This window comes from Lates calcarifer, linkage group LG12 (genome assembly GCF_001640805.2).
Source record: "Lates calcarifer isolate ASB-BC8 linkage group LG12, TLL_Latcal_v3, whole genome shotgun sequence".
Taxonomy (NCBI): Eukaryota; Metazoa; Chordata; class Actinopteri; family Centropomidae; genus Lates; species Lates calcarifer.
Window position 1 is genome coordinate 20,996,518 of NC_066844.1, and position 24,216 is coordinate 21,020,733.

The 24,216-nt window shown below is 44.1% G+C and overlaps 2 protein-coding genes across 2 annotated transcripts in view; one reads left to right on the forward strand and one right to left on the reverse strand.

Annotated features, from left to right (window-relative positions):
• Window positions 1–24,216, forward strand: part of LOC108885979 (low-density lipoprotein receptor-related protein 1-like) — an 87,741-nt gene that overhangs the window by 48,890 nt on the left and 14,635 nt on the right. The window contains 36 exon segments of the mRNA XM_018680547.2: window positions 205–394; window positions 563–688; window positions 1,322–1,462; window positions 2,009–2,134; window positions 2,221–2,337; window positions 2,476–2,556; window positions 3,590–3,757; window positions 5,207–5,389; window positions 5,484–5,681; window positions 5,830–6,075; window positions 6,988–7,185; window positions 8,705–8,909; window positions 9,062–9,226; window positions 9,328–9,572; window positions 9,746–9,877; window positions 10,742–10,969; window positions 11,697–11,871; window positions 13,853–13,947; window positions 14,040–14,189; window positions 14,395–14,535; window positions 14,735–14,860; window positions 14,999–15,130; window positions 15,214–15,348; window positions 15,548–15,677; window positions 15,797–15,923; window positions 16,029–16,180; window positions 16,320–16,444; window positions 16,640–17,014; window positions 21,016–21,205; window positions 21,306–21,510; window positions 21,701–21,893; window positions 22,943–23,068; window positions 23,363–23,491; window positions 23,590–23,709; window positions 23,812–23,925; window positions 24,019–24,168. Coding sequence (XP_018536063.1) covers window positions 205–394; window positions 563–688; window positions 1,322–1,462; window positions 2,009–2,134; window positions 2,221–2,337; window positions 2,476–2,556; window positions 3,590–3,757; window positions 5,207–5,389; window positions 5,484–5,681; window positions 5,830–6,075; window positions 6,988–7,185; window positions 8,705–8,909; window positions 9,062–9,226; window positions 9,328–9,572; window positions 9,746–9,877; window positions 10,742–10,969; window positions 11,697–11,871; window positions 13,853–13,947; window positions 14,040–14,189; window positions 14,395–14,535; window positions 14,735–14,860; window positions 14,999–15,130; window positions 15,214–15,348; window positions 15,548–15,677; window positions 15,797–15,923; window positions 16,029–16,180; window positions 16,320–16,444; window positions 16,640–17,014; window positions 21,016–21,205; window positions 21,306–21,510; window positions 21,701–21,893; window positions 22,943–23,068; window positions 23,363–23,491; window positions 23,590–23,709; window positions 23,812–23,925; window positions 24,019–24,168 — 5,839 coding nt within the window.
• On the reverse strand, window positions 17,429–20,197 carry LOC108885982 (delta-type opioid receptor). Its single transcript, XM_018680554.2, has one exon. It carries the CDS (start codon window positions 18,787–18,789, stop codon window positions 17,758–17,760), a length of 1,032 nt encoding a protein of 343 aa, XP_018536070.1. The 5' UTR covers window positions 18,790–20,197; the 3' UTR covers window positions 17,429–17,757.

Genomic DNA, 24,216 nt, shown 5'->3' on the forward strand with positions numbered 1-24,216 from the left:
ATGATCAGCTTTTTTGTGCCAATATTGCTGAGATACTCATAAGGCTCTAATGGCCTTAACTGAGTGTAGTGTTGGTGCAGAGGAAGACTAGCTAAATCCAGTGTTAGATTTGTAGTATAATCAACTTAAATGTTAACTAGCAGAAAACGAAAAAGCTTCATCGCGTCACATTTTGCCATCTTTTTGCTTTTCTCACATCACCAGACGGTGTATGAAGGTCAGGAACTGAACCACGCCTTTGGTCTGTGCCACTATAAACACTTCTTATTCTGGAATGAGTACCGTAGTGGCAGCATTTACAAGTTGGACACCACCACTGGTACCGCCACTCTGTTGCGCAATGAGCGACCGCCCATCTTTGAAATCCGCATGTATGATGCCCAGCAGCAGCAAGGTAATGAGCAACTCATCACGCACAGATTGGCCTTCTGTCCAGCCATTTATCCATCCATAATCCAAATGTTAGAATTGTTCCAAAACACATAATAGCATGCGTGAAGCATAATTTGTGTTGGTGTTAACCATCTTATATCTCTGTACATTCTTGTTTGTTCACCCACAGGCTCTAATGCGTGTCGTGTGTACAATGGAGGCTGCAGCAGTCTGTGTCTTGCGATACCAGGTGGCAGACAGTGTGCCTGTGCAGAAGACCAAATACTAGACCCAGCTGACAACACCAGCTGCAAAGGTAGGGACAAACACGACTGTTTAGTAGGTGCATGTGTTTGTGTGTGTGAGGCTGAGGGTTATTTCTCATGGCACTAACTTTGCTCCAACGCATATACAAGGTTTCATTTCCAGTATGTTGGACAAGATGAGTCAAGCTGTGCAAAAGTGACTGTGTGTTTTTGTTAGAGCATGAAATATGTGAACACACCAGGGGTGGCCACAATAACAGCAGCGTAATGTAATGCAATCCAGTACAAATCCTGCAGTAAATACTGCCTTAGTCAAGTCTAGAATATTCAAAGTGTTTTTATTATGTTGGTCAAAATAACAGGTGGATCTTAAGATATAATACAAGCAACAAGACCACAAGCTCAACAAAAACAGCTGGATTAAAATCTTTGCAAAGGAATTTGTTGGAGTGTTGTTTGTCAAGAGTTGTTAAGTGTTATTTTGTCCACCTTTGTATGTCTTGAATTGTATGCAGCTCAGCTTCAGCATTGTATGGGTGTGGAGTTTCTAGTTTTCATATAATTGCACATTTCCACAAACCCCATCCATTGTCCTTCTGTTGCAAAGTTTGAAATCCAATTTTTTTGTCCGCCATGACCTCTTTTTCATATTCTTTTTATTCCTCTACTTCTCCACTCCACAGCCAACCCATCTTACGTACCCCCTCCTCAGTGCCAGCCTGGAGAGTTCGCTTGCAAGAACAACCGCTGCATCCAGGAGCGCTGGAAGTGTGATGGAGACAATGACTGTCTGGACAACAGTGATGAGGCTCCTGAGCTGTGCCGTGAGTTACTGCACAAACACACACACACACACACACACACACACACACACACAGTCAAACCTCATCTAACACAGTTTCAAAACAGCCACCCCTCCCGTTGGTACTGAGTCAGATGACCTCTGGCAGTCCGAATTTGACAGTCTGTTGATGCCAGAATGAAATGAGAGCGCCGACTCTGATTCATGTGTGCGAGCGTGTGTGTTTATAAGTGCTAATTGTGTGTATACGTGAGTACACAGGATGTGAGTGTGTGCGCAAGGAGGAATGTAGCAACGTCTGTGAATCTGGAAAAACTCTCTGTCTGCTTGTCTGTCTGTCTGTGGTCAAAGTGCAGACATGTTCCCATTCCAGACAAAACACGAATCCAGTCCAAAGCAGCTAAAATATCTGCCCCCTCTTTCACTCAATTTGCACGTCGCAGCTCTCCACTCTTTCACCTTTCCAGTCCTCGTCTGCCTCCACTTACACCCTCCGCCTCCCCCCACATGGCTTCTCATTTTCCTCTGTTTCCTTCTTGACAATCAATGCGCCCTTTCTTCTCTCCAGACCAGCACACTTGCCCCACAGACAGATTTAAGTGCAAGAACAACCGCTGCATCCCCCTGCGCTGGCTGTGTGACGGGGACAACGACTGTGGGAATGACGAGGACGAGTCCAACACCACCTGCTCAGGTACAAAAAACAAATACCATACTAAAATCTGACAGGTGTTTCTTGTTGTTCACCTGTGACGTGAGCTCTGCCTTGTTGCCTTTTAGCCCGTACCTGCCCGCCTAATCAGTACTCCTGTGCTAGTGGGCGCTGCATCCCTCTTTCATGGACGTGTGACCTGGATGATGACTGTGGTGATCGCTCAGACGAACCTGCCTCCTGTGGTTGGTCAACTTATCCTCGCAATATAGAGTAGCATTTGGGTGATTTATAGCTTTTTGCAGAGGTTGTTTTTACATTTAAGAGTGTGGTTTTTAGGAGGTATTGGGAGCAACATGTCTAAACTGTTATTCTGTCCACAGCCTATCCCACATGTTTCCCCCTCACACAGTTTACTTGCAACAATGGACGCTGCATCAACATTAACTGGCGCTGTGATAACGGTTAGTGTCTGTTCTTTATTCTCTCCTCTTCTTCTCCAGAGTTCCTGTTAACAGTGGCAACTTCTCGTCTTCCTTTTGTCACAGTTTGCTGTGCATGTTTTGCCACCAGCCTCATTTTGGCGTACACTCTTCTTTTTGTCACCTCGTACTTTTGTGTGTTTTCACCTCGCTTTCCTGTCTTTTGTTGTTCTGTGTTGTTGGTTTTGTTGTTCCATGTTGTGCCGTTCGCCCACTCTGCTGTCTTCCGTTGGTTCTGTCTTTCAGAAAAGGATTGTGGGGACGGCTCTGATGAGTTGAATTGTCCAAACCTGACCGGTTAGTGCATAGATCAACATGCACCACAACAGCATTGATGCTAGCCCTAGCTCTAGGACTGGAAACAGTAACAGTTTAGTGCTGCTTTTTCTGCTAACGGAACATGGCCACAAGCTGAGGCCAATACTGCTACCATTCATTTAGTCTGCTGCACACAGGTTTGAAGCTAAATTAGATTTGATAAACTGTAAGTGCATTACCCAGTCAGCCAAATACATGAAAAACTGAAAGTGTAGTTGTTGGGTTAGCGATCAAATTAATGAAACTCAATTTAATTTGGCATGGATGTAATAGAATGTCAGGTTAAATTATGACAAGGAGTTGAAGCACAGAATATATTTTCTTTCTTTGATGACTATGAAATTAACTTGTGTAAAATCTGATAAAGGTTTTACATTAGGTTGCCCTTTAACATTAGTATGGGCATAAAAATGCTTATGTTGCTCTGCTGCCAAGCTCAATGTATCAGCCCTGGGTACATTCCCCCGTGGTGCATGGTCTGATCTATGCAGTTTCTGTCATTATTTTAACTCTCATCTCTCATATTCTATTTCATTTGTATTCCATAGTTTTCACTGTCACTGTGTTAATTGTGAAAAAAGAAAAGCAATTACTTTCTGCACATTGGAATATATATTTGTATTTTTTGTCCCTTTGAGGCAATGGGTGCCTCATAATGCGAGAGAGTAGGTGTCGTTTGACTGTGTTTGTTTTTCAGATAACGACTGCGGGGACAACAGTGATGAGGCAGGCTGTAGTCACTCCTGTTCCAGCGCTCAGTTCAAATGTAACAGCGGCCGCTGCATCCCAGATTACTGGACTTGTGATGGAGATAATGACTGTGGGGACTACAGCGACGAGACCCACGCAAACTGCACCAATCAGGGTCAGTGTCTCAGCCTGCTGATCACGTAGGGTTTCTCAGTTCACCACTGACAGCAACAAAAGTCTTCACTGCAGCAGTTCATTGAATATAAGAAATAAGAAATGAGGGTTTATAAGAAGTCCTTATAAATTAGAAAATAACTACAGCATTCTTCGATTTTTCACACATTTTTAAACCAATATGGCAAGAGTTGGGTTACCTAGTAAAAATGTCTTGTTACTAAAGTCTGTCTGCATTTACCCTTTCAGCCCACACCTACTTTTAAATATTACTGCACAATCTTGTATTTTTTGATTCTGACTTGCCCTTGTTCATGCAGCACACCTACAGGAGGATGTCATACCCTGTAATTACAACAACTGAAGTAATTGAAATGTCTAGGATATCTAACACACTACCTGGTATGGTTTAATGGTGCATTAAACTAAGAAAAGACTCATCTAGATAGTAGTTATTTGTGGCAAGATTACAGTCCACCTTGACATGCAGAATCTAAACCTGAATAAAATCAGACAAGAGAAGCATGGACCTGAAGAACATAGGTGTTGTTTTGAAATATCAGTTGCTGCAGCTGATGGGACTGACTGCAGTTGATACCAGCCTCCAACAAACACACCTACTAACAATGTATGATAACATATTTCTCATGATCCCAACCTGTTTTGAGCTGTGACAACAAGGACATGAAAATGCCAAAAGAGACTGCACATGACATATTAAGTACTCTGTGTTTTATTCAAGAATATACAGCCTCTAGTCACCAAGAATAACCTTTAGTAACTAGTCAATAATAAAAGCTACAGCTAACATTAAAAGCAGCTACTTACAAATAAATTGCCACTGGTCCTTTTTTGCAGTACTTATTGAACACAGCTGTGACAGGTGGTTGTTATTATCATGGGTGGGTGGTTGCATCTCTACGCTGCTCTGTCATTTATTCCGTGAAGTGCACTCTGCGCTAAAATCATAGCACAGTATTTACATTTCAGTCAGCAGATGTAATAGGTCCCTGGTCCCTATTAGTCACACTGGTACCAGTCTAATGGGCAACACCACTGACACCTAATAACTCTCGCTAGTCGTTTAAAGTGACTGATACAATAACTGTTCTCTTTAGAATATCAACACGATATAGGTACTTATAATTATTTATTAGTAATTATGTTTCTATCAAGAGTGAGACAATAACAAAAATGATTCACTGTCAGCTGGGGTTTATGACTATAACAGTGACCTTTTGCATGCATAGTTGAATCTGTTCGGGCTTCATGTTGCTAAGACTTGTTGCTACCCAGATTTCTAACAGACAGCTCATTAGTTTATGTTTTCACAGCCTTTTGATGTTGCACATTGTCTGTGCTCAAGGCTGTGTGTCTTGATTTGATTAATGGAGGCAACGACTGAAGACAGTGTTTTCGCGTTTCATGATGTCTTTCTTTCTCTCCGCAGCCACTCGTCCTCCTGGGGGTTGTCACACGGACGAGTTTCAGTGCCGAATGGACGGCCTGTGCATCCCCCTGCGTTGGCGCTGCGACGGCGACACCGACTGCATGGATCTGAGCGATGAGAAGAACTGTGAGGGTGTCACACACATGTGTGACCCAGCCGTTAAGTTTGGCTGCAGGGACTCTGGTGAGGAGGTCACACTTCAAATTAAGAAGTATGTGAAGCGCATGAAGTTAGACAAAGTATTTATTTTTAAAGTAACCCTGCCTTCTGGCCATAGCGCGCTGTATCAGCAAAGCCTGGGTGTGCGACGGTGACAGTGACTGCGAGGACAACTCGGACGAGGACAATTGTGAGGCACTGGTGTGTAAGCTCTCTCACCATGTGTGCGCCAACGACTCCACCATCTGTCTGCCTTCGGAGAAACTTTGCGATGGCAAAGATGACTGCCCAGATGGCTCTGATGAGAAACTCTGTGGTAAGAGAAAACAGTACTCAGGCTGTGTTTCAGTACAGGGAGCACCATAACAGCAAGTAAAAGCTCTTCATCATGGCTTCACTGGTTAGATAGCAGTTCTTTAAAGCTTTCCCATGTCTCAGTCTTCCTCTTATTTTCTGTTTTATAGACCTGTGTTCACTGGACAATGGCGACTGCAGCCATAACTGCACAGTGGCCCCTGGTGAGGGTGTGATCTGTTCCTGTCCACTGGGCATGGAGTTAGGGTCCGACAACAAGACCTGTCAGATCCAGAGCTTCTGCGCCAAACACCTTAAGTGCAGTCAACGCTGTGAACAGGACAAGTTCAGTGTGAAATGCTCGTGCTACGAGGGCTGGGAACTGGAGCCTGACATGGAGAACTGCAAGAGCACGGGTAAGAGACGGAGGAAAACAGCACAGGAGGGGAAGATAGATCAATGAAGAAGATGGATATTTGACTGATGGTAGCTGTACTGTGAGGGAGGAAGTTAGAGAGGGGACTGGGTTCTGGACTTTGTCAGGGTTCAAGAATCAAGAAGCCTGCTGTGAGTTTGGGACTGAGCAGAAGAGAAGCAGCTCAAGCAAGAAGCTGTGTGGTTGGGGAAGACGTCGTATGCCAAAGTGTAATACTTATTTGGACAATGGACAGAGCATTGGAGACAGAAAGGAGGGGGAGCTTAAATGTCATTCACACAAGTATATGATGGGCAAGGGGAAGGTTCACTAAGAAGACAAAAAAACTTTGGACACTGGTCTCTAGCTGTCTTTATTATTTTATGAAAAGAATCTCAAATATTAAGTATAAAGTGAAGAGCAGAAATGCTTTTTATTAAAGTCAGCAAAAGGCCAAGATGTGAAAAACAGAACTTGCTCTGTCACATCAAATCAGCTTTGAATTTTATCATGCACATAAAGAATATAGCTCTCTCCCTGCAGCAATAGCCAATGAGGAAACATGAATTTATGATTGTGCTCTTCACTGCCAGGTCTTAGCGACTAGCCACCAGCACCCCGTCATTCATCCCGCTGCCTGTCTGGCTGCCTGTTAGGTACAGATAACTCCTGTCTTATTTACACTGCGTTTTAATTACCCAGGATTAGAGCCACTTTCAACACAGCCCCTTTTTCATTGGACAAGTCGCACGCTGCAGTGGAACATGGCTGCTATGTTTTCCAGCAGAGCTGTCCTGCAGTATTTTGATTTGCAATCAACAATGACCAAGCAAACAGTTTTAACCCTTTGCCATCTCATTGGTTTTCCTTTTTAAAGACGGCCTCTGATGTTTTTTTCTCCTCATTTCCACAGATCCTTTTAAGCCCTTCATCATCTTCTCAAACCGGCATGAGATCCGCCGCATCGATCTGAACAAGGGAGAGTTCAGTGTGTTGGTACCAGGCCTAAGGAACACCATTGCGCTTGACTTCCATCTTAGCCAGAGCGCGCTCTACTGGACTGATGTGGTGGAGGATAAGATCTATCGTGGGAAGCTGTCCGAGAACGGAGGTGAGCGTTTGCAACACAGTTAATTTGTTTAAAATACTTTTTTGTACCATTTAAAAAAAAATAAAATAAAATAAAATATTTTTATTTATTTATTTATTTTTTTTTACAGTCGTCTGAAATAGGATTACATTTATATCTGGATGATTTACATTCTGACAAATTCTTATGGGGTTTTATGCCACATCACATGGTCTTCATGAGCATATAGAGATCCTTTTGCATTCACGGACATCAAGGGATTTACATTTCTGATTAAGACAACGCAATTCAAGTGATGAACTTAATAATGCAGATGGCTCTCTGTTAAAAAATATTAAGGATACTGTACTGGCTTTTACTGGATTCAAGGGATATTTATGAGTCATAAAATGTTAATCTCTAAATACAATATTGCACACTGGGGAAACACATTGTAGTTCCTTTGAGGTAAACCACTTGTGCTTATTGAAATTTCAGTGATGACAGTTTTGCTGTGTCTAAAATCTTGCTGAACCAGCCTAACAGGCAAGAATATTCAATAAAACATGTAAAATTCCAGCATGCAAAGCTACACTTGTTGGTGCTGGTGCCATGGCTTCTTGTGACCAGGAAAGTCAAATGTGGCTTCATAAAAGGCCAGACCAGTCAATCATGACCGCTGTGCACCGCAAACAATGCCCTATCATCACTGCAGCAGTAATAACGAGCAGGTCGGCACACTGAAGTCATGTTGCATCTATGTGTATTTGTCTGTTGCATGTGGTCGTTTCTGTACAGAATATTTACCAGGCACAGCCCACAGGCCACATATAGCAAGTGTGTGTTTTCATAGACCCAGACAGGATAATGACTCATCACAAATAATTAGACATGTCCCTCTGATTAGGGAACCAATGGAAAATGAAAGGGTTTGAAAGAGGCTGGAAAATGTCTCTTTAGCCCTGCAAGACACCACATACTCGTCCCATTCGGTAATTGCAGTATCACACCCCCCTGCTGTGCCACTACTGTATTTATTTATTTATGTTTTGTTTAATGTACTAACATGTGTTTTCTCCCAAACAAAATGTCTATTCATTTGATTGAAGGAATTACAGTTTGTGATGCAATGTCAGCTTTGGATCCAAATAGCTTGATTACATTTACATAATTTGTAAATACTGAAGCAAACCGGATCAGTGCTTCGGGTTTACAGTACAGTCTAAAATGCTGCCATCAGCAGATCTCAGCCTTCGAAGTCTTTATCCATACATATTGAAGTACCGTGTGAATTCATTAAGAAAGTTAAGCGCCCCGGAGGGATGTTTATTTTATTGAGCAGTGAGATGAAATATGATTAGATCAGATTTCTCCAGCAGTTTTAAACAGAGATGGATGATACAAAGCATTCCTTAACATATGCCTTCTACTCCACTATGTTTCATAGCTAGATAGATATATAGATGGATAGATCATCACAGAGTAACCTATACACAAACACAAAAATCAAAACAGGATTTTTGATCATCTCATCATCTGTCTTTTTTATTCGTCCTTGTAGCTTTAACCAGCTTTGATGTGGTAATCCAATATGGACTGGCTACCCCTGAGGGTCTGGCAGTAGACTGGATAGCGGGAAACATTTACTGGGTGGAAAGCAACCTGGATCAGATAGAGGTAGCCAAATTGGATGGCACCATGAGGACAACACTGCTGGCTGGGGAGGTGGAGCACCCTCGAGCTATTGCCCTGGACCCACGGGACGGGTAACAGACCCACTGCTCACTGCTCAGATCAAACAAAACTCATTTACAACAATTTAAAGACAAAGTGTTTTGGTGGAGTAATTGCGGTGCTGGCTGATCCACTGATCCTGTTCCTATTGTACTTTATTTTTTCAATGACCGCATGTCTGCAGGATCCTCTTCTGGACAGACTGGGACGCCAGCTTGCCGAGGATTGAGGCTGCATCCATGAGTGGAGAGGGCAGGAAGACCATCCATAAGGAAACTGGCAATGGAGGCTGGCCAAATGGACTCACTGTGGATTATCTAGAGCGACGCATCCTCTGGATCGATGCCAGGTCACACAGACACAAACGCACTCACAAACATTTCTGTTAAACGCACATGCATATCTTTTAATTATACCTAAAAATGTAACTGAAAAATGTGCCGTACGCAGATCTGACGCCATCTATTCAGCCAAGTATGATGGCTCCGGGCTTATTGAGGTTCTGAGGGGACATGAGTATCTGTCACATCCCTTTGCGGTCACCATGTATGGTGGAGAGGTTTACTGGACAGACTGGAGGACCAACACGCTGGCCAAGGCAAACAAGTGGACCGGGAGCAATGTCACTGTAGTCCAGAGAACCAACACCCAGCCTTTTGACCTCCAGGTCTACCACCCATCCAGACAGCCGCAGGGTGAGAAAGACACACACATACTCTCAAAGTACATTTTGAAATAGTGGTACAAAACAGCTTGAAGCAACTAGTTTGTTCGTTTACAGCTGGTATATTCATTATGAGAATGACAACCCTTGTCAATGTTGCACGAACACATACTGAATTATTGTTCCATACTCATATCTCCCCAGCTCCCAACCCCTGTGCGGCTAAAGATGGCAAGGAGCCCTGCTCTCATCTTTGTCTCATCAACTACAATCAGACATTCTCTTGTGCCTGCCCTCACCTCATGAAACTAGGCCCTGACAAACGCACCTGCTATGGTAAGCATGAACACATACTGTACACAAACACTGTAGAAAACATATTCTTTGATTCCCCTCTGAGCTAGCAGACAGTTTTCCCCTCTGCTTGTCTTGGCAAAACTCTTGTTGAATGCCACAGTGTAATCCCTGCCCTTGCAGAATTGTTTGTTTCCATTTGTGTCTATGTGTGTGTGAAAGAGAGAGAGAGAGAGAGAGGATTAAACAATCTAGACTTTTTTTCACTTTGAGGTGCTATTGCTGTGACAGCTTTGGAGCACATTGAAGTGTCTGTCCGTGAAAGCTGAGAGCGGGCCTGTTTATTCAGTGTGAGTTTAGTATTCAGGGCAGCACTTTCTATTATCTTCGGGGGTAATGGAATGGAGAGACCCATTCTGTCTGATGCAGGCATCAGCCACAAACCTCTACATCTACCACCTAGTCTGGCCTGGCCGATACAGCCCAACACCGTCATTATTCTCCCCCTCTCCTTTCCTCTTTCCCTCTCTTCCTGTCTATCATTTAAGCTGCACACAGCTAAATGATGAGAGGATTGTTGAGACCAATGCAGTTGTAATGCATCTGGACTGACTGAATTCACTCTCGCTGTCATGGCCATGGATATTGAGTTAGCCAGCCAAACACAATCATCAGAGTCAGAGATGCAATTGGATTAACTGTTTGTTCAAGTGGCAGGAATAATGCGCAGATGCATCCACCCATGTTGCAGCCGCCAATCTACAACTCAGGCATTAGTGTGCACTTATGTATTTGACTTTTAACTTGAAACTTGCATTTAACTCCTGATTACACCCATTGAAATGCTGAAGATTTGGAGAACTACTGAAGGATGACTCTCAACGTCTTCTCTTCCTCCACCCACAGAGTCTCGTCAGTTCCTGCTGTATGCCCGACAGATCGAGATCAGAGGAGTGGACATTGACAACCCGTACTACAACTACATTATCTCCTTCACTGTGCCGGACATCGACAACGTGACCGTGGTGGACTATGATGCTCTGGAGCACCGTATCTACTGGTCAGACGTCCGTACCCAGACCATCAAGAGAGCGTTCATCAATGGCACTGGAGTTGAGACTGTGGTCTCTGCTGGTATGGAGAAGGCAACACAGCAGAATACACAACATACTCAAGACTCATTGTTTTCAGTTTTTACAAGACAAAAAACAAGAAGATATGGGATTGATTTCTACTGATTATACCAGAGTAATTTTCATAAAATGATGAGTGGATAATTCATCCATTTGTTGTATAATTTATCTATGTATCAATTTTCATTGTAAATTCAGATTCAAGTTTTGCACTTAACTACGAAGCCATGATAAATTCTCAGATTTATTCAGAAAAAAAAACAATTATTATAAAAACATTATCCTAACCATACTATATTGTGAAGAAGACCGATTAAAAAGTCACCTGAGGATGATGTTTTCAACCAAATTACAGAGTTAATGTTAATTAGCTTGATAGTCACGGCTGATAAAATCTGTTAGCGACAGTTATCGGTTCAGCTGATTAAATGAATGAATGGCTGTAGGCTAGAAATGAGGAGCCTGCTTTTGTCTGCTGCTGTGTGAAATCAAAGAGCCATTGTTTCAGAAATTACTTTGAATCTCCAGTGGTAAATCTGCCAGTTGTTGTAGACTGATGTGGTACAATGAAAAGCCGAACAGGCGTAGCAGTAACAAAGGGAGGAAGGACTTAGTAAATTAGACAATGATGCAGGATGAGTTTCTGAATTTAGATTTTTGGTTTTTATATAATATAACTGAGAAGGCTGATTAATGGTTCTGTATGTATTTTTTTTATCCTTCTCCAGATCTGCCCAATGCCCACGGTCTAGCAGTGGACTGGGTGTCCAGAAACCTGTTCTGGACCAGCTATGATGCTAATAAAAAACAGATTAATGTTGCCAGATTGGACGGTTCCTTCAAAAATGCCGTCATCCAAGGCCTGGACAAACCACACTGCCTAGTGCTGCATCCAATACTAGGGTTGGTCGTATGCACAGACAGACACACACACACACACACACACCATAAAGCTGTCACACTTTGTCGAAATGAAGTTTTCAAAAATTGTTTGCAGACAACCTCCTGATTTCACCTTTAACCTGCAACACATATACACAAACATGCACACACACAGTCCTACACACCTCAGTACTGTCTTGCTGTCAGGCCCCCCTCTGTTTTCAGTCTGTGATGACAGGCAGAGTAGTTTGGTATAAATGGTTGCTGACCTCTGACTGTTTCTTCATTCAGGAAGTCATTCCAATTTTCCTCCCCCCGTGTCATCTTTCTCCTGTCTCTCTCTTTCTCTCTCTTCTTCCATTTCTATTTTGAAAGATAGCCTCTGTGCTCAGATAGACTATCTATGAATTATTTAGAGCTAGTGTCTCTGTCGCTTTCTGTCGCTATTTCTGTTTTAGTGTTTATCTTACATCCTGTCCCCTCCTGCCATGTTCAGCAAATGTCCAGGTTTTTTTCCCCTTCTGTCTTCCCTCTTGAAACCTCATCCCCTTCAGCTCCCCAACCTGGCCTCTGCCTCTCTTCTTACCAGCACGGTAGAGACAGGCCATCTGTATTTATATATTTAGTTTTGACCTGCAGGAATATGTGTGCTTTTGAGTATTTGAGGTGGATGAAGGAAGGGTATTTTCCTAAGAAACGTCTCTGCCTTCTTATGTTGTTGTGTACTCCTTCCTCTCTTTAGAAGACTTAGCCTACTTAAGCAGAGGAATGTTTCCGATCTGAGCATTGTTGGCATGGGGGAAAATGAGAAGCAGATGCTAGATCCATATGCTTGGGCTGTCCTCTCTTTCTGGCACACAAACACACTGCCCAGAATACATTCAGGAGTGGGTGGGGGCAAAGACAGTCAGGCGGGGGGAGGAACTCAAACTCGAATGTGTGTGCTAAAACACGACAATGTGGGAGTTTAAATGCTTCAGAAACTTTATTTAAAGGCACGTTAACAAACAAATGAAGGGTGTGGTGGATGTGGTAGGATATGACAGGAAGTGGGTGATGGGGGCAGAGGATAGATACCCTTTAAACATAGACTGTACACATTCTAGACACAGTGACACACAAATCATATTGTTGCATAGACTCTGCATGTGTGTGTTTACTGAGGACTTTGGCCAGTTGGAGGAGCAAGACAACTTAAAGGCAAAAGAAAGGTGTTTATGTGAGTGTGGTGTGGGAGAGTGAGGGAGTCAACGATGGGATGATGAGTCAGAGAGGGCATTTTTCAGCTGCTGATTTGAATGCCCTGAAATAGATTTTCAGTGGATCTCTACTGTCCGGTTTTCCAGCTCAGCTATATTTCTGCTTCACCTAGTTTCATCAGCCTCTGCTCAGCTTGGCTGAGCCTTAAATTGAAAAAGACATATTGCATTTTTTTTAAAACATTCCTATTAAGGTCACATACAGTTAGGTACGATGTACAGACTAGACAGACTCTATAGTATTTTGTTGTTACTATTACTGTTATTATTTTACTTGACTAGGCAGTCAAATTAAGGTCACATCTAACATATGGCCACAAAACCAGCAAACAAACAATGGCCACAGGTAAACAAAACTATCCAGCAATCAACCAACAAAAACAATCAAGACAAGAGTCATAAGAAACATTATATATATATATATATATAATAAAGCTTCAATATCTCCAAGGTTGATAAAAGAAACTAGCTCGCAAGCTGTTTGCAATTCTTTCCACGTGACAGAAAGTTAATGGATTTCCTCAGATCGTAATATTATTAGACTTTTTTGTCAATAAGAAAGCCCCTCCAGTTTTGCCATACTTTGAGCAATGAGGTTTGTGTTCTGAAGTCTGTGAGAGTTATTAGTAGGGCTTATTGACTAAGTTTGGTCAGCAAGGCAGACTGTGATGTGCTGAGAATAAATCAAAAGTTCTCCCACTCTTGCTTATGCTCTGCTGATTCTCTCTGCCTACCTCCTTCAGGAAGCTCTACTGGACAGATGGGGACAACATCAGCATGGCCAACACAGACGGCAGCAACCGCAGCGTCCTCTTCACCAACCAGAAAGGCCCTGTTGGTGAGTGACGCGTTGTGCTTTTCTGTGTGAGAGACAGCACACCCTAGTGACAGGGCAGGTCATTACACATCAGGTCTCTCTTTGTTTTCCAGGTCTCTCCATTGACTTTGACACAGAGCAGCTTTACTGGATCAGCTCAGGAAACAGCACCATTAACCGCTGCAAACTGGACGGCACCGGACTGGAGGTGCTCGAGGGGGTCAAGGGCAAGCTGACCAAGGCTACTGCTCTGGCTATCATGGGTATGTCTCCAGAAAATGTTCATTTCAGCCAGTGATGTATGTAGATGGAGGTAGCAAGAGATCAGCCATGACATATGATAGTTTGACTATGATGCAGATTTATGTATGCATCTTTAAATGATGCTCCAAGTTAATGGTCCTTATAGTGTTAGCTCTGGTCTCAGTGGAGAGTGTTGATCAACCTGTTGTGTGTTGTGTCCCCCAGGAGACAAGTTGTGGTGGGCAGACCAAGGAACTGACCAGATAGGAACCTGCGACAAGAAGGACGGGGGCAACTGGAAGGTCCTAAGGAACAGCACATCCCCCATGATGCACATGAAAATCTACAATGAAACTGTGCAGAGAGGTGAGGGGGTAGCTGCTACACACCAGCTTCTTCTGAGCTTATAGACATTTGTTTGGAAAATATGTCCTTGTCTCATTGAGGGTCTGTTTTGCTTGCTCCATGTAGCCTATTTATCTAAGCTAAAGCACACCTGTTTATGTCTCTGTAACTCCTCTTTCATTTGTTTTGTGTATTTATTCCTGTGCTTTTGTGTTTGCAGGCACCAATCTCTGCAGTAATAACAATGGAGACTGTTCCCAGCTGTGTCTCCCCACTTCCCAGACCAGCAGAGCCTGCATGTGCACAGCAGGATACAGCCTGCGCAGAGGACAGCAGTCTTGTGAGGGTACGGCAGACTTACACACACTGTATTCTTAATTGAGCTAAATTTGGGTTGAAGAAATTGGATGACAAATGATAAATGTGTGATGCAGAACAAACTTTCCACAGTCTAAAAAGTAGGAATTTCATTTGTTTGTTGTAGGTGTTGGCTCTTTCCTGCTCTACTCTGTGCATGAGGGCATTCGTGGTATTCCTTTGGACCCATCAGACAAGTCTGATGCCCTTGTACCAGTGTCAGGCACATCCCTAGCTGTGGGCATAGACTTCCATGCTGGTAAGACTGCAATAAGTATGTATTACTTTACAGGGATAAAGAGAAGCTCTGCATGGTCTGACTCTTGATATGTGTTTTCCCAGACAATGACACTATTTACTGGGTGGATATGGGCCTGAGCACCATCAGCAGGGCCAAGAGAGACCAGACCTGGAGAGAGGACGTGGTCACTAATGGCATCGGCAGAGTGGAGGGTATCGCTGTTGACTGGATAGCAGGTGAGAGACACCTCAGACAGACTGCGTTTCTCTGTGGCTACCTGTGGATCTATCATTGCTCAGACTGTCACTGTCTCTCACCATGTAATAGAATAGGAAAAGGAGGTAGCAAGGAGAACCTACTGCAGTAATGTTACTTTAAGTGTCAAAAAGGGTCCACCTCTGCATGAATACACATTGCTTCCTCTGTCCTCCACAGGAAACATCTACTGGACTGACCAAGGCTTTGATGTGATTGAGGTGGCCAGATTGAACGGCTCTTTCCGCTATGTGGTGATCTCCCAAGGCCTGGACAAGCCTCGTGCCATCACTGTCCACCCCGAGAAAGGGTGAGAGGAAACAACGCTGGCTGTAGCCCTAATTACCGTTCTGGTTGTCTTAAGCTTCTGTTTCTGTAATTTCTCTCCTTATTGATTACTGAGGAAGTTATCTCTGTTTATGTGTGTAGCTACCTGTTCTGGACAGAGTGGGGCCAGTATCCCCGTATCGAACGGTCTCGTCTGGATGGCTCTCAGAGGGCAGTGTTGGTCAATGTCAGTATCAGCTGGCCCAACGGTATCTCTATCGACTATGAGGTAAAGCACAACAGACCAGTCCTGCATTTATATCAGTGTTACAAGGAAGAGCGCAAACTTCCCATCACAACATTATCTCAACCATTAATGTCTGTGTGTGTGTAGGAGGGTCTGCTGTATTGGTGCGATGCCAGAACGGATAAGATTGAGCGCATCAACCTTGAAACTGGAGAAAACAGGGAAGTAGTCCTGGCCAACAATAACATGGACATGTTTTCTGTGTCTGTGTTTGAGAGCTACATCTACTGGAGTGACAGGTCAGAATTAGCCTTCCTACTGAGTCTTACTTATCCTCACTTTTGACTTGCTGTTATTTGTATTATTTTCTAGTATTTTTCCTGTAATATCTGCAAGCATAAGCCTTTGTTTAATGATGTTTGTCTGTCTGCTTTGAAGGACACATGCTAACGGCTCCATAAAGAGAGGTAGCAAGGACAATGCCACAGACTCTGTGTCTCTGAGGACTGGTATTGGGGTGCAGCTCAAAGACATCAAGGTTTTCAACAGGGCCAGACAGCAAGGTAAGCACCGGGGTATTAAATATGTAAAACTGTCAATACTCTCCTTTACATGCAAGTTTGATTTGTATTTTTTGGGGTTAATAGGAAATTAAATATCTCTTAAGCGTCTGTTCTCCTGCATTTTCATTTAGAGATCTGAGAAATTCATTCAAGTGTGATTAATAATAATGTCATGGATTTCACGTCTGTTTGCAGGAACAAATGTGTGCAAAGACAAAAATGGCGGCTGTCAGCAGCTCTGTCTTTTCCGTGGCAACGGGCAGCGCACATGCGCCTGTGCCCATGGCATGCTGGCTGAAGATGGCCGCAGCTGCCGGGACTACGACGGCTACCTGCTCTACTCAGAGCGAACCATTCTAAAGAGCGTCCACCTGTCAGATGAAAACAATCTGAATGCGCCCATAAAACCATTTGAAGACCCAGAGCACATGAAGAATGTCATCGCACTCACTTTTGATTACAGAGGGGGCGGAGGAAAGGGAGCTAACCGCATCTTCTTCAGTGACATCCACTTTGGCAACATCCAGCAAATCAGTGATGATGGATCCGACCGCAAGACTGTAGTAGAGAGTGAGTATTTCCAAATCTTAAGTTTGTCCAAACCTTTTTTTAACATCCTCTTATTCTTTAACAATCAATCCACACCCAGCTTACTTCCCAGTTTATCTCCAGTGTGTTTCCTCTCGTCATTAGTCATTTCTGGTTATTCCACTATTTTGTGAGTAACAAAGAGTCTTAGTTGACATCAGGCACCCCCAGTGAGAAATCTTCTTGGAGGAGAAAGTGGCTGGATTTCCCCAAAACACTTCCACTGAGCTACACAGAATAAGGAAGCTTTTATTCTGAAGTTGAAGCCAAACTAGAAACAAAAAAGACCTTTTTTATCTGTACTTTGGGAACAGAGTGTATATGAACATAAACAGGATCAGAGACAGATAGACCTTCATTCACCTTATCTCAGCACAACAAAACACAGATGCACTGTTAATGTTTCACCAAAGTGCCTTTACTTTAATCTGTTTCACAAGGAATGCATGATTCAACATTGTTTGTCCCACTGTCCCTGTGGAGCAGCACCTCCCAAGGCAAGTGGTTTGATCTCCTTGTACAATATTCACAGCAAATGCTTTTAAGAGAGCACTGTTGTTTTGCCTTGTTAAGTAGACTTTCCTCATGAGGGCAATGGTCATGTCCATTTTGTTCATGTGAATAGCTTGTAATTTTTTTATTGTAATTCCCAGTAGTCAGGATTTACTGAGTGTCTGTGTGTCAGGTGTCCAGTTATATCAAGGTAACTCCTGATAATAATACTCTCAGGCAGCAGCCATTGCCACAGCCCCACTTGCTCTTTGCCCTCCCCTCTTGAACAGCCTCAGTAAGTCTTGTCTGAACTTTTGGGACATGAGTACATAGAGGATGGGGTTCATCACTGTAGAGGAGGTTGCCATGAAGCGTGCAAACACACTGAAGGGGCCGTACCGTGGTGAGGTGCCAGTGGCCCCTGAGCTCCTATCCTCCAGTAAGGCCAGTGTCAGGCCATAGGACGGCAGCCAGCACAAAGTAAAAGCCAGCACCAGCATAGCCGAGGTCTGGGTCACTCTGCGCTGGTGGCGCTCTACTTGGGGGGCACTGCCAGCGTGGCGACTCCTCCACAGGAACACATAGATGTTGCCATAGGCCACTGCGATGGTGATCAGGGGAAGCAAGAAAGCCATGAGAAAGTGAAACAATCCATAGATCAGTTGGTCTCGGTGGGACAGGAACGCAAAGCAAGCAGCCCCATCGGGGGCTCGTTGGGGGGTTCCCACAGAGCGAAAAACCAGCTGGGGGGCAGCCAGGCAGCAGGCCGGGACCCAGAGGAGTACAGCGGTTATAGACAGCCGGCGAGGGGAGAGGAGGCTGTAAGCTCTAGCAGGGTGCACCACAATGAGATAGCGCGACACAGCCAGTGTGGCCAGTGTAAAGACGCTGGCTGAGGAGCAGGCCGATCCCAAAAAGCCCACCAGACGGCACATGAGATCCCCAAATGGCCATCGCTGCATGGCTATGGCGGCAGTGTGGAGGGGAAGCATGGAGAGCAAGAGCAGGTCTGCAGCACTCAGGGCCAGTAGCAGGATGTCTGTCCCTGTGCCTGTCACAGAGCTGTGAGGAGACTGTCCAGTATGTCCCCTCCCCCTCCTCCGCCTCCCACACAGGATCACCATCACCATGGTGTGCCCCACCACCCCCAGCACCAGAATCAATGCATCTAGTATTGGGACAAGGACTTGCTCCACTTTGCCCAGCTCAGTGTCACTGCTGTTCCCCAGCAGATCCTCTGAACCTGAAGAATTCCACTGCAGCATCTTGTCGTCATACAGTCATACTGCTACTGTTAAAACACTGTTGGCTTTTGGTTGGGTCAATATGCATAAGCCTGTCATAAAACTACTGATAATACATGTGGGAATGATTACTCATACTGTGGTCCAACAGCAGTGTACTCAGAAATAACATCACACAGATTTCCAGTCATTTAACAGGGCGCTGAAGATTAAAATGACTACAGGTGACTGTTAAATACATATACATATTACATATTACATATTACATATATTCGTGTTCCTACTGACAATGTGAAAGTGACATTACCTCCACCTAGAGAATTGTCCTTTAAATCACATCCAGCATTCTCATAGTTGTGTTGAAGCTGCTTCTTATGTGAATCAAGCCATTTCACAATCAGCCCCAACTGATTGGCTGGGGGTTCGGTAGAGGGAACAAAATAATCAGACCTCTCCTCTGAAGTCAAGACACCATTGATTTCTCAGGGTTTTCATCCCTCCCCACAGACTCCTTTTAAGAGCATCCAAGAGCTGAGAGCGACGAACGGCGACGAACGGTTGTAGATTGTGTGATTTCCTGTCACGGTCTAGCAGGCAGCTACTCCACATGACACCTTAATCAGGCCCTGTGCTCTGCAATCCACAATCAGCCTTCCTCCTGCCTCCAAGGAAAGGATCTCCTTAGAAACACGACGGTGGCAGAGGAGGAAAAGAGAGGCGAATAGCTCAACAGTAAGAGATGACAGGTGAACTCTGGACTGGTTATCACAGAGCAGGACAGAGATGGGCCGGCCTGCTTTCTGTGTGGGAGGGCCTAATGAGGCCAAAAACAGTTTTTTCCCAGGGTCCACTGTTTCTGCTCATTTTCTGAAAGGATCTGTACATTTTCTAGAAGTGCCGTCCCCACACACACATATACAGGACATACACAGATATGGTATATACACAAAGAGAGACATGTTTGCCTTCAGAAATCAGGGTAATTATTGACTGCCAGTTTGACAGCAAACACTGAGCTGCTATCGCACCTACTGCAGATAACTGCAATAAAGAACTATCAGTGTCAGTATAAGCAGCTGAGCTCAACAGCTGTAAATTCAACTAATCTGTATTACTGTAAGCAACAAGCGAAAACATACAGAACTCCAGATAGACTTAGGTCAACAACAATGTGATGATAAACAGAAGTGAGAAGCAAGAATTTGAGTCAAGAGTGCTGCAAGCTAGAGATTTACAACTCATTAACAGCACCGAAGAAAAAGAGGAAATAGGGGTGAATGGATTTCATGTTGCTCTCTATCGATTTTCAGGGCATTGATTTATGGTTGCAAGGAACAGAGGGGAGCAGCTTTTGCATTGCATGCCTCTGCTTGGTTTTCTTCATGTTTCGCCTCATTCAGTTTCATAGCATGGGCTAGACAAATGTTGATTCACGTCCGTGGCATTTCACTGTAGGTGTAGTGTTAAGTGTCCCACCTGGTGGTGAATCTCACTCATTCCTCTTGACTGAGCCGAGATAGAGTGAGGTCATTTGCAGCCCTGGAAAAGGCCGTTGTGATCATTAGACCCTGTTCCATTGCAGTAACAGTAACGAGGATGCAACTATTACCAGTTATCTGGCACTGGAATGATCTAATGTGTGGTTTTTTGAATTGACTCTTCCTGAAGTGCACAGATGTGTGTGTGTGCATGTATTGTTTGTCAGCAGCAGAGCAGCTGTTCTCTATCCGCCACTAGAGAACTTTGTGTTCCTCCATCTTGGCTGCCTCTCGTCTGTCCTCTGGCCTCTGTGCAGGCGAGGAGTGCACAACCTCTTACTCATTTCAAGGCTGCGGAATGGAGAAATTACTTTTTACTTCTCATCTGTTGATGAGGTAGTGCAATGGAAAGTAATACACTAGCCAGTAACTGTTATTGTGACCTTTTTAGTGAGCTATTTGTTGGATAAAAGCCTTGAATCACACTGTGTTCTCGGTCATTAATACCAAGCTGTCATGTCCGTAGGCTTGACTCTGTGCTATGCCACACAGCAGTTTGCCAGTACTGAGCTGCCGCCAGACAGTCCACACTTGGCCTTTTAACACAGCACTGGGATTGACGTCCTTCTTTTCCTTTCCCTCTTTTCTCTCCTGTCTCCTCCCTCATTCTGGTTTAATGTCTCCCTGTTCTTTTTCTTTACTCCCTGTCCTCTGTATTTATCTCTTTGTGTTGTTCCCCTCCTCTCTCCATTCCTCTGTCCTTTTTTAGATGTGGGCTCGGTGGAGGGTTTGGCGTACCACAGGGGCTGGGATATGCTGTATTGGACCAGCTACACCACCTCGACCATCACCCGCCACACCGTGGATCAGAGCCGCTGGGGGGCCGTTGACCGGCATACAGTGGTCACCATGTCAGGAGATGACCACCCCAGGGCCTTTGTCCTTGACGAGTGTCAGAGGTTAGAACCAATTCAGTTATTCATTCACTTACAATACTGCTCTTATATTATATCTTATTACCTACATATTTACATCACTGATTATTATGCTCTCCTGTAGCCTCATGTTCTGGACCAACTGGAATGAGCAGTCTCCCAGTATCATGCGCGCCACGCTGACTGGTGCCAATGTCCTTGTGATCATTGGCACTGACATCCGAACTCCTAACGGCCTGGCCATAGACCACCGCGCTGAAAAACTTTACTTCTCTGACGCCACCCTGGACAAGATAGAGCGCTGCGAATATGACGGCAGTCGGCGTTATGTGAGTGACACAGATGCCCAACACACATGGCGTACATCATGAAGCATAATGAAAATATTTGCACTGCAGCATAATTGTACGATGGGATTGCCTAACAGCCGTCGGTTTGTTTAACTTTTTTGAGTTTGTTGCAAGGCTGGAATTTCCTGAATGCATGAGGTCATGGCTGTGGTTGTGCTTCCCCCTGCAGGTGGTGCTGAAGAATGAGCCAGTCCATCCGTTTGGCCTGGCTGTGTACGGTGACTACATCTTCTGGACTGACTGGGTTAGGAGGGCCGTGCTTCGTGCAGACAAATACACAGGAGGAGACATGAAGGTCCTGCGCGCCGACATTCCTCAGCAGCCCATGGGCATTGTCGCAGTGGCCAACGACACCAATAGCTGTGAGTTTTTTTAATTGTGATTTAGTATGTTTTATGGCAAAATCAATTGCGAAACTACCCAGACAAGAAAGAATGCCTATTATAAGCTAATCCATCAAATTAAATACCTGCCAAATCTAGATACTTCATCACATTGGTGCAAAAGTAAGTCATTAATCAGTCCAGCTCGTGGACCTACAACATTGCACAAATACGACCAAAGATTATTTAATCAATACAATTTGAAAAATGAAAAGGTTTAAATGGTTTTAAATGTGTAACGAAATCTCTCTGCACTAGCATGCTCCTAAACTGTACATACATCAACAACGCTGTTCTACATTTACAAGTTGAGTTGAGTCATTTTCTTGGTAGAACTTCAGGTAATATATTATGAAATTTCATTACTGCATAGATTCTTATTCATGCCTCGGTGATAACGTAATGATAGGGCCATTACAAATCAAGCTAGTTAAATAATGGTTTTAGTAAAGGCTCTTAAAAAGTCAGTACAAAACAGAGCAATGAAATGACAAAACTAATCTGGGAGTGTTGCTGCAGCAGATGAGTTACAGACACCTCCATTCATGAGCCCCAACCTCAGCTCTACATTACCACACACACACACCTTCTAAACTGCTGTTCACTTTTATCCATACATCTTCACCTCTTTCTCCAACTCATCTTGTTCTACATCTCCAATTGTCTGTATATTTTAAAACAAGTGCAGCCCAGCGTTTTGTTTCCTTTTTTTCCTCCATATCGTCAGCCATCCTCTCCCTCAAGTTGCCTCATTCAGTAAACTCTCTCACGCTCCAATACCCCCAGCAACCATACAAGCTGAGAGCCTGCGGTAAATAGTTGTGAATCCCATTTAGATTGAGTCGCACTGAATTATGCATTCAGCAGAGGCAGAGCTGTTGCCACAGTCAGGCAGGCGTATCTGTCTGCTGATGTGGATGCATGCGTAGGAGGGGTGAATGTCAGGAGGGTGGCTGTGGGGATCAGAAAATCTCATTCACTCAAGAGTGTGAGTGTGTGTGTGTTCAACTTTCCTCATGTCTGCATAGGTGAGTTCTCGCTGTGCCGTGTTAACAATGGAGGATGTCAGGATCTGTGTCTGCTGACCTCTGAGGGAAGGGTCAACTGCAGTTGCCGTGGTGACAGGAAACTTTTGGAAGACAACACTTGCATAGGTAATGCAAGCAAAGGATTCAGAAAAACAAATGTTTGGCTTAAAGATCTTGTCGTACAGAGATAACAAAAGTAATCTTAAGCACACATTTTTATTAAATAGTGTTGTTTTTTAATCTGTTAATCCTAAAGTGCAGAAGCTCTTTGGCATACAGACCAAAATATAATAAAACAATAAGCAAAACTCAGATCAGGCTTTGAATGGATTTGAGTAAATACTGAAAAATTTTGCCATGCTGCATGCTTCGGGGGCGGGCAACTCTTCCTAAGTGCATTTTTCTGTCCTTGTCTCACAGCCCTTAACACTACATGTAACAACATCGATGAGTTTGAGTGTGGGAATGGAGACTGTGTTAATTACACCCTCACTTGTGATGGCATGGCCCACTGCAAGGACAAGTCAGATGAGAAACAGTCCTACTGTGGTGAGTGGAGCATCTTCCTCTGTTGAGACACTTTCAGCCATGCTCTTGCTGTTGACATTTGTAAGCTGAGTCTATATCATATCCTGTGTGATTCTCAGCCAACCGTGTGTGTAAGAAGGGCTACAGACGGTGTGTGAATGGCCGCTGCGTGGGGCATAGCTCCTGGTGCAACGGGCAGGATGACTGTGGAGACAACTCTGACGAGCTCTTCTGCAACAGTGAGTCAGGTCTTTTGATTAAACAAGTTTCTTTTCCGCCTGCAGATATTTTGAAATCGTGTTCTGCCTAAACACCGTGTCTGGTTTTCTTGTGTCTGTCAGCTACACTGTGCTCAGCCGATCAGTTCCAGTGCAGAGATGGAGGCTGCATCTCCAACTCCAGCAAGTGTAACCAGAAAGTGGACTGCGAGGACGCCAGTGATGAGATGAACTGCAGTAAGTTCAGTAATAATCAGAATAACTTTAATAAGAAAAGCCAGCACTAGCTCCCAGGTCTCGGTAAGAAGTAGTTCTCCTCTCTTTGTTAAGCTGCCACGGACTGTTCCAGTTACTTCCACCTGGGAGTGAAGGGAGTGACATTTCAGAAGTGCGAGTTCACCACACTCTGCTATGCCCCTTCATGGCAGTGCGATGGAGCTAATGACTGTGGAGACTTCTCAGATGAAAGAAATTGCCCAGGTATTTTAACAACCTCTGATATACGACATATTTTTCTCACAGCTAAAC